The 10,561-nt window shown below is 37.2% G+C and overlaps 1 protein-coding gene and 1 pseudogene across 1 annotated transcript; one reads left to right on the forward strand and one right to left on the reverse strand.

Annotated features, from left to right (window-relative positions):
• Positions 1 to 2,520: 2,520 nt before the first annotated feature.
• LOC104091718 (cysteine-rich receptor-like protein kinase 10) lies at positions 2,521 to 6,549 on the reverse strand (annotated as a pseudogene).
• Positions 6,550 to 7,939: 1,390 nt separating this feature from the next.
• Positions 7,940 to 8,332, forward strand: LOC138908308 (uncharacterized). The gene has a single exon (XM_070198966.1). The coding sequence runs from the start codon at positions 7,940 to 7,942 to the stop codon at positions 8,330 to 8,332; it is 393 nt and encodes a 130-aa protein (XP_070055067.1).
• The last annotated feature ends 2,229 nt before the right edge of the window (positions 8,333 to 10,561 follow it).

The raw sequence follows: 10,561 nt of genomic DNA on the forward strand, positions 1-10,561 counted from the left end.
GATGAGGTTTTTGTGTAGTCCATGTATTGTACTTGTGTCTAGAACTTGCCCGGTATGTGAGTTGAAGCGAAATTTTAGGTAATGCTCGGTTTGAAAAATGATTTTAGGCTTTCTTTGATCTTTTTGAGCTTATTGCTTATCACAAATAAAATCTATCCCTAGTTAACCCTTTTGAGCATGTAGACCTGTTATTTGGTACCCACATTACAAGCCTATACCCTTTTTATTCTTAATTGACATTGTTTTGATCCTTTTACCTCTTAAAGTACTTTAATTGTTAGATGAGCGCTAAAAGAAGTAAGAAGGGACTAAGTGTGGGGTGATTTTTGAGTGGAACCAATGAAAGAAAGAAGGGTGCACTTATTTTGTAAAATAATACACCACTAGCGGAAATTGAAAGAAAAAAAAAAGAAGAGAAAAATCTGGGAAAAAAGAAAGAAAAATATAGATGAATAAATTGTTGTCTTGTTCTTGCTAGTGGGTATGAATTAAAGTAGTACTTAAAGAAAGAGAAAATATTATTGGGGATGATATTATTTTTGAAATTGAAATGGTGTTGAAGAATTTGCGCTTAAGTTATTTGGTGATGTGTTAAAGTGCTTAGGAGGTTGAGTCACTATTCCTAAAATATATCCTACCCGTCCCTTAGCCCACATTACAACCATGAAAAAGTCCTAATTAATTTTAGATCGAGCGAGCTTATATTAGTAGAGATTTACATTAAGGGCAAGCCTATGGTACCAATTGCATGCATGTGACTTCTCTGTGAGAGTGAGCGATTTTTTTTGATATATGTGAGTCATTAAAATATATTTGATCATGAGATTCGAATGTGTGGATTGAACTCGCTCTCTTGTTCTTGTTGTGAGGGAACATGGTTTCACGAGGGATAGGTAACGTTATTAGACTTCTCTATGACGTTGGATGTTCAAGCCATGAGTGCATTGTGACATTGAGTCGGTTTTTGAGGTTAGGATTGTTGTGAGCATGTTGTCTTTGTTTGAATATTTTTAAAAGAATGACACAAATAAAGGTAAGTGCATATGATGCATATTCTAGAGCCTAATAGTGGCAAATGACCATGGTCATAGGTGTGGTGTGCTTTGAATGATAAGATCTTAATTTTATTTTGTCTACTATAGTGATGGTTTGTTCGAGGACGAACAAAGGTTTAAGTGTGGGGTAGTGATGTTTGGCATATTTCGATATGTGTTGATATTACTTTACCCATGTTTTAACCGCTTTTTGATATTATTTGATCTTTAAAATGCCCAACATGATTTAATTATTGGTTTTATGATTAATTGAGTTGTGTGTGGTGAATTAGGGTGTTTGGAGTACAAAAATATGAAAAAAAGGTGCTCTAGGTAGAGGAAGAGAGATTCGCATCCAATCTAGAAAAAAAATCAGATTTCGTGCACTCTTAGCAGTGAAGTCGGCCCATAGCATCCGCCATAGCATCCGCACCTGGGCAAAGCTGAGATGAAGGAACAAGGGTTGGATGCGTCGCATCCACCCTCGCATGCAAAGCTGAGAAGTAGAGGACGAGGTGGATGCGTCGCATCCACCCTCGCATGTGAAGCTGAGAAATGGAGGACGAGGTGGATGCGTCGCATCCACCTTAGCATCAATCCCTGAAGCTGATTTGGACTAGGAATATGAAAACTTTGGCCCACGACTTTTGTACGTAATATATAAGCCAAAAACGCCTCCTTTAGGTCATCTAACATATTGGGAAGGGGGAAAAAGCCACGACAAAGCTGTGGAGGCCGGAATTCATCAAGTTCCATCTTTCTCCCACCAAATTTAGTAATCTTTATGTTTCTTTGTATGAATTGTTGTTTGGCTACCATGTCTATATGGAACTAAACTTCACGTTCTAGGGTTGTGGTTCTTTCATGACTATTGTTATTCGGATATTGATTTTGACTTCTTGATTTATCATATTAGTTTATTTATTCAATCTTGCGCTTAATTATTTGATTGCTTGATCACCAATTGAATATTATCTACGAATCTAGAATTGAACTCGAAAGTGAGAATTCTATATTGCATACAGGATTGAGTAGGGCAAGTTCTTGAACTCGGGCATCGGGGAACGGATTTGTGGTCAGGATAGACATATACCTAATTGCCTTGCTTGGTTGATTTACAGGAATTATAAATGCGTTCTTGTTGATTCTAACTCCATAGACATATAGGCGTTAGGTTAGCTTGAATAGGCGAGTAAGAACTCAACAGATTTTTATGAGCAATATTAACCCTGTCAACCAATAAGCTAGATAAATTAGTCGGTCCATTCAATTTAAGAATACAATAGGATTGTTAGATAGCCCATAACCCTAGATCGTTTTTATTACATTGATATCATAAAAATCTGCTCTTTCTTTGTTCAAAGTTCATTATTTATATTTTTTTATTTAATTAGTTTAGAATCAAATATTTTTAGGTTTAATTCTTGTTTAGATAATTAGGATAGTCTAATTTAGTTAATAGTTAATCATAAGTCCTCGTGGGTTCGACATCCGACTTTTAGTCACTTTATTACTTGACGACCACGTATACTTGCGTGAGTGTGTTTGGTCGCAACAAGTTTTTGTAAGAAAAGAAAAAAAATAAAATAAAAAATAAAAAAATACAACTCTATTCGCCGGACTCACCGGAGACATTTGATTAAGGTGAAGTAGTATTTACATCTCCACCACAACCTTTGCTTTTACCCTACATGCTAAAGACAAGAATTAGATGTATCTCGATAAAAGTCCAAATGACAAAATTCTCCTTCTCCCGAACCATTCTCTATATACCCATTGGGCATTTCCAAAGTTGTAACAGGTAAAAGTTTAGACAGTTTAAAACTTGAAATTATACACGCGTATAATCCCATTTTTAGAAGTATGAACCAAAACATCCACTAGTTAATATACATGCACTCAATAATGCGGATTTTTGTATGATTATCTGCAAATGGAACTAGCGCTTGTGGAAGAATTGACATCCTATAATTGTCAGAATATCATCTGCAATAGATTCAAACATCATCGGGGTGATAGAATTGACAAAGTGCCTTCGTTAACCGAACACAATTGATCATTAGATCGAGGCTGATCAGTTGATCTCACGACAATTCGCCCAATAGAAAATGCAGGCTGTGATGGTTGCGGGAGAGTTTGAGGGTCATTTTCCAGCATAAAAACTACAGAGGACATGGTAGGTCTATCTGCTGGATCTTGTTGAACGCAGAGCAACCCGATATGGATGCATTTTGTTATATCAGCTGCCACACAGGATTGCGATAAGCCAGGGTCCATAAGCTCTAATCCTTGCCCTTCACACCACAATTTCCATGCCTATATTTTCAAGATGATCACAGGATAATTTATGCAAGTTGAAATTGACACAACAAAAAACTAGCCGACTTCAAAACACAAAATGGAGAGAAATACACTTACAAAATTAAGGAGGCTCTGACCATGTTCAGAAATATAGCCAGTGTTCTTCCTCCCACTTATTATCTCAAGCACTAGAACTCCAAAGCTGAAAACATCTGATTTAGTAGAAAAGAGTCCTTCCATTGCATATTCTGGGGCCATATATCCACTGTAAAATTGGCAGATACAAGTAAATATTGTACTTTGACCATCAATCTTATAGCATAATGTCGTTTTACACAATAACAACAGATTCTTGCATCATCTTTAGCTATCTAGCTTTTAATTTCAAATATGAAATATGTTTAAATTATGTTAGCACTTCATCTAAAAGCGTGTTTTAGAGAAAGAGCACACGTTCGTTTATTTTTTTAATTTGTATTCAACATTCTCCTCATGTGCAGGCTAGTTCTTCCTCTTTGCGCTCTTTATGTTGAGATATTCTGATCGCGGGACTTTAAGGCACAAGGTGACACATCTTAATGTTCTAAATATTTCAGACAATGTAAAAGTCGAATTTTTGGTAGAAGAAAAACTCAATCAGAAGTCTTACTAGGTTCCAACAACTCTATTTGTATTGGCTTCACATTGATTTCCGCTAAACATCTTTGCCATTCCAAAGTCTGATATCTTCGGGTTCATATCTTTGTCCAGTAAAACGTTGCTAGCTTTTAGGTCCATATGAATGATTCTCAGTCGAGAGTCCTCGTGCAGATACAGAATTCCCCTGGCTATTCCCTTAATAATGTGGAGACGCTGTCTCCAATCCAGAATCTCGTTTTCTCTTGAATCTAGAAATACAAAGTAAAGAATGAAGTTAGTGAACAGTTGTTACTTCGGGGTACACTGATTGGCCAAATAAGGAAAGGACAAACCGAAGAGGAAGAAGTCCAAGCTTTTGTTGGGCATGAACTCATAGATAAGCAATGCTTCATTTCCCTCTAAACAGCAACCCAACAGCCTAACGAGATTTCTGTGTTGTAACCTGGCAATTAAGACTACTTCATTCTTGAACTCTTTCAGGCCTTGACCAGATGTTGTAGAAAGCCTCTTGATTGCAATTGCTATTCCATTGGCTAGTGTACCCTGCAATGTTATACACAACATCAGATAACCCAAAATTCATGGACAAATTGACCCCCTGTAGCAACTAGATTCACTATATTAAGATAATACAACAACAACAAACCTAGTATAATTCCACAAGTGGGGTCTGGTGAGGGTAGTATGTACGCAGACCTTACCCTACCTTCAAGAAGGCAGAGATGTTGTTTCTGAAAGACCCTTAGACTATATTAAGATAATAAGTTTGAAAATATGATAATTGATAGGAACTGCTACCTTGTACACTGGACCAAATCCACCTTCTCCGAGCTTGTTTTCTTCAGAAAAATTTTGAGTAGCTGCTCGAATGAGGTCTAGTTTAACTCTTTGGACCTCGCTTGCTTTTCTGAGCGAAAATCATCATTCGAAAAGTCTTCAGCAAGTGTTTCTTCTATCATGTTAAGCAATTGAATTTCTTGATTAATTTCATCCCCCTCTGTAGAGATTCAACTTTTGATTGGTTAGCTGAAAAAAATACTTTCTTTTAAGCCCAAAACGCCAATATCCTTTTACCTTTAGCTATTCGTCTTCTTCTTTTCACAAGGTAAAAACTAGTTCCTGCCAGTACAACAGCCAACAGTGCTATAACACCAATGATGATACTAATAAGCTTTGTCTTCGAGGTATTTCCGCCTGAAAATAGAAAATAGTTGGTAAATTCAATGCTGAAATCAACTGTTACCTTATGAGTAGAATGCCTTGATAATTAAACAAAGACCATCACTTATTTAGTACAACAAATTTGAGATATAGAAGAGTCCATTGTTTAAGACAATCTTCAAATTCAGATTATATAACAGTGGCGTCTGAGATTAACAAGCAGTTCTAGGATGCTATTTGTATGTCAATTTATAACCATGAAAACAGTAACCGGAGTTCTAGACTTTTAGTAGAAAATAGAAATATATGTCTACTCAGAAGAACTATCCCCTCTTTTCAGATAATTGGGGAAAACTCAAAATTAGAATCACATTCTGCTATTTCCTTAAGTTTGTGAGGCCAGTTCTGTCACATGCAATGGTAAATGTTAATAACAACTAGGATTTTTAGGTACAATTTTCTGAAATGGTGAAGGGAATATGCAACTCATTGTCAAACAGCTAAATTTAGAGAACATTATCGACATTTATGTCAAACCTGCACTCTCCAGCCAAGAGCCATATTCTTCATTCTTTTGTGACATTTCAATTCTGCAAGTTGGAGACATGACGATTGCCCTTCACTTTGAGGGGCGACAAAGCGTAGTATAGTCAAGTAACCTTTTAATGATTAATGTTATTAGTAAATGATTTTCTTACTTTATGTGTGTCAAAGCCTTAAGACATTTAAAATGGACCAAATGTAGTATAATATGATTAGGATTGTAAAGCTTTTTTATATGAATTTGAAGCCATTAGTTTAATGTGAAAGACAGGGGAAATAGGTGCCTCCATATAGATTCTCTGGGAAATTGCTTTCTTTTCTTAGGAAATTTGGCTTCACAAACAACCTCTGGAAATAAAATTACTGCATGCAACTTGTCAAGTAGAAGAGAAGATCTTATACTTACCTTTATCCTCGTTACCTTGGCTGGTCGATGGCTGTGGTGCTCCCGGACCCGGACCCCGTCCACCTGGATTTAAAAACGGATATAGCTCATACCTTATATTGCAGCTTGCAAATAGAACTCTGCATCCGCGTTGTACTATGGCAGAGAGTGGAGTACTGATTTCAGAACGAGCACGATTCAGGCAAGCGCGACAATCTGCAGCTGACAAATCAGGTAAACACTGCACCATGCCATACAACGTCTGAAACAGTTCTAATTCATCAGAATTTGCAGCATATTTAAGGTTGGGTTTGACTGAAGTAGCTTGAAAGGTAAGGTTATCAAACATTGCATCCAAAATCCCCTTAAATTGTTCTGGCCGTGAAACGTTTTTTGTGTTATACAAAATGAAACCACCTGAGTAGTCCAGGGTGGAGACGAAAGATACATTAGAGTAGCGGATCAAACACTCATCATACCATATAATTGCCTGTTTCTTGAGATGACATACGCTCAAGATCTGCTCAGTTGCCTTGTCAATGCAGTTTTGGCAGTCTTTAGGTGCAACGTCTCCCCTACAGAGGAATACTCCATGTACTTTATCAGGGTTTTCTCCTTCACTGGCTTTTGCATAGATGAAATTGCCACCGTTATTGTATAGTGTTCTGTACAGCAAGCGGTTAAGATTTGACTGAAATTTGCTTCCTTCTGTATAGTTACTAGTGTGGACAAATGTATGTCAGGGGGGGTGCTCTCTTCAGGCTTCACGCCCACAAGTATGTTTGACAGAACAAGCAGCGAAAGGAGCAAGAAAATCAGAGTTGTTCGGCTACTGCTTAAAGCTAGAGCAGACGCCATACTTGATTATTTCCAAGTCTTCCTAAATCCTAATGTACTGGCCAATTGATTGGAATTAACAATCTAAATGGAGTAGTAGTATATAGGAGGGAAGTTGACTCGCACTCAACAACACCAAGTCAAGGTCTTCTTACAAGGGCGAATTGGCTACTTCACCTATAGATGCAAAGTCCATGTATTCCAACTCAACAGAAGAAATTTTTTCCATTTGCTTGGAATATTATTGTATCACATATAATGATACAATAATATGTGATTATCACACACTTCAAATACCAAAAACTTAATATGTACTCTTTGAAACTGTTAACACTGATATGGACTCAGCCATTTCAACAAAAGAAAAGGGCCCAGCCCAGCAAAAATGAGAAAATAACCGGTTACTCGGCCCACTACTATTTCACTTCCCATTTCTTTTATTCTTTACATTTTAGTTGATGTAAATATAAATACAGATTTTTCTTTTATGGAAGAACATAATAGAATAATAAACAGATGAAGAGTCTGGTGTTCTCTCATCTCTCTCTCGCCCTAACTAGGATTTTCTTTTTTTCTTTCCTCCATAGCTGCTTGTGCTTCAATCTAACATGGTATCAGAGCCGGAATTATGATTCCTCGCTTCATGAGCTTCAGTTCGATGTTACCCTCGCTCAGAGTTTTGGACGGTTTCATTTCCGTCTCTAGTTGATCGAAGTCAACTGCTAAATCGTCGATTTTGCCATCAAAACTTGGGGATTTCCCTATTTTTCTTCTTCAAGCGTCTTGTATTGCTAGAAGATTTGATTTCTAGGGTTTTCCGAATTTTTCTTCAACGATCCCTTCAGATTCAATTTTTTAGGGTTTCATATTCGGAGAAGACTCTTCTTTTTCGAGTTTGAGAAGAAGGCTGGTAATACCTTTCCTGTTCAACTCCGAAATCGTATATATCTGATGTTGCATGTAGCATATTTGTGTAGAAATTGTATTGATTCAGTTGATAATAGTTTTGTTTCAACTTACTAAACTTGAATTTCACTCTATGGGTAGTGTTATGGAAAATATAGAATCGCCTAGTAGTACAACCTCTGAGGGTTTCACTCCCTTCACGATTGACCCATCCCATCCTTTATATGTGCATCTGTCTGATAGTCCTGGTAGTCAGCTAGTGTCTGTACCTTTTAGTGGTTGTGGTTTTGTTCTGTGGATAAGCAGTATGCTTACCTCCTTGTCTGCAAAGAACAAGTTAGGTTTCCTAGATGGTAGGGTCCCTCAACCATCACCAGATTCTCCTTATTACCCATATTGGAAAAGGTGCAATGACATGGTGAAGGCATGGATAACTAATTCTGTGTCTAGAGAAATTGCCACTAGTGTCATGTGTCTTAAGACTACGAGAGAAGTCTGGAAAGACATTAATGAGAGATTTGGTTAGTCAAATGAGTCAAAGTACCTTCAAATTCAAAGTGAAATTAGTACAACCACTCAAGGTTCATCAAACATTGCTACCTACTTCACTAAGCTTAGGAGCTTATGGGATGAACTGAACTCCTCTTATGTTGGTCCAGTGTGCTCTTGTGGGGCACTTCCAAAATTCATAGAGGACCAACAATTGTTTCAGTTTCTGAATGGATTGAATGAATCCTATTCTACTGTCAAGAGTGCCATCACGATGATGAGCCATCTCCCTCCTATAAGCAAGGCTTACTCCCTTCTTCAACAGGATGAGAGTCAAAAGGAATCTCTTTTCAATATTTCCAACTTTTCTGGGGACTCTGCATCTTTCTATGTAAATCCTTCTCAATACAACAACAATAAAAACTTTACCCAGAAAGTAAATTTTGAACCCAAGAAGAATGTGTCCACAGTGTCATGCAAATACTGCAAGAAACCTGGACACACAGTGGAAAAATGCTACAGGCTGCATGGTTTTCCCCTGACTTCAAATTTACTAAGAGTAAGAAGTCTGCTTCTTGTGTCCAAGGTGATGTCTCCTATCCTCAATCATCTTCTAGGATCAGTCAGTCTCCTGGTAACTCTGCTCCAGTTCATGGGTTCAAAAAGGAGCAGTATCAACACCTCCTCACTATATTTCAACAAGCTCATGTCTCTCCTGGTGCTGCACCAACCATCCAATCAGATGAGGATTCTACTTTTGCTCATTTTGCAGGTTTATTTACTGCCTATGCTGTAGAATCTGTAGGTTCCTATGTATGTGCTTCTTCATAATTAGATCCAAACCCTTGGATCTTGGATTCAGGGACCACTAATCACATAACTCCACACAAATATTTGCTTCACAATGTTGTGCCTTTACATAAACCATTTCTTGTCACCTTACCCAATGGATACAAAGTTAAGGTTATATCAACTGGTTCCTTGAATCTAAGACATGATATAACTTTGCCTAATGTCCTTCTAGTACCATCTTTTCATTTCAATTTGATCTCTATTCATCAACTTATTACTCAATTGAATTGTATAGCAGTTCTTACCAAATTTCATTGTTCTCTACAGGACCCTTCTTTGAAGAGGCCACTGGTAATTGGTAAGGCTGCTGGCAGGCTCTACTATCTTCATCCAGATGGAGATCTATTCCCCAACACAAGTTCTTCTCTATCTAATGTTGTTAATACAACTTGTAATAAGTCTGTTCCTGCACCTTTACATCCTAATGTTCCACCAAGTTGTAATCAAACTTCACTTGTTAATAAGATGGATCTACTTTGGCATCAAAGATTGGGTCACATGCCTTTTCATAAGATGCAGTCTATTTCTTTTTTGTCTGACAAAGTCTCTACTAAACAATCTTTTATTTGTTCAATTTGTCCAATGGCTAGACAACAAAGACTTCCCTTTCATGATAGTACTGTTTCTTCTACCAAACTTTTCCAACTAGTTCACATTGACATTTGGGGTCCTTACAACACTAAAACTTATAATGGTTTTAGGTATTTTCTCACTTTAGTTGATGATTTTACTAAAGCCACTTTGACTCATCTTCTTTCTTCCAAGAGTAATGCTTTGTCAATTCTTTAAGCTTTCACTTCTATGGTGAAAGTTCACTTCAACTCCTCAATACACACTTTTTGATCAAATAATATTTTTGAACTTGGGAGTAGTTCTGAAGCCATCAGCTTCTTTGCTTCTCAAGGCATTTTACATCAAACTTCCATTCCCTATACTCTACAACAAAATGGTGTTGTGTAAAGGAAATACAAATATCTTTTAGAAGTCTCAAGAGCCCTAATGTTTCAACCCAAACTACCACTGAAATTTTGGGGGGAATATTTCCTCACTGCTACATACCTTATCAACACGATGCCCTCACCGCTTCTCCTTAAGCTTTCTCTGTTTGCAAAACTTCATGGGCATCCACCCTCCTATGATCACTTAAGATCATTTGGTTGTCTCTGCTTTGCTACTTCTCCTAAGGTATGCAGAGATAAATTTCAATCTAGAGCTATTGCATGTATATTCTTAGGATATCCCTATGACAAGAAAGGTTACAAATTACTCAATCTATCTAACTCTTCTATTTTTCATTCTAGAGATGTGGTATTCCATGAACATATTTTTTCCTATTCTTCTTCCACTTATTCCCATTTCAATGTGTTACCTCCCAATATTGTGGATATCCCAAATCCTCCTCCAGTGGTTACTC

This window comes from Nicotiana tomentosiformis, chromosome 3 (genome assembly GCF_000390325.3).
Source record: "Nicotiana tomentosiformis chromosome 3, ASM39032v3, whole genome shotgun sequence".
In the NCBI taxonomy this organism is placed as follows: domain Eukaryota; kingdom Viridiplantae; phylum Streptophyta; class Magnoliopsida; order Solanales; family Solanaceae; genus Nicotiana; species Nicotiana tomentosiformis.

Excerpts from the sequence above, each read along its gene's own strand:
- LOC138908308 (XM_070198966.1), top strand. The coding sequence starts at position 7,940 with ATGGGTAGTGTTATGGAAAATATAGAATCGCCTAGTAGTACAACCTCT.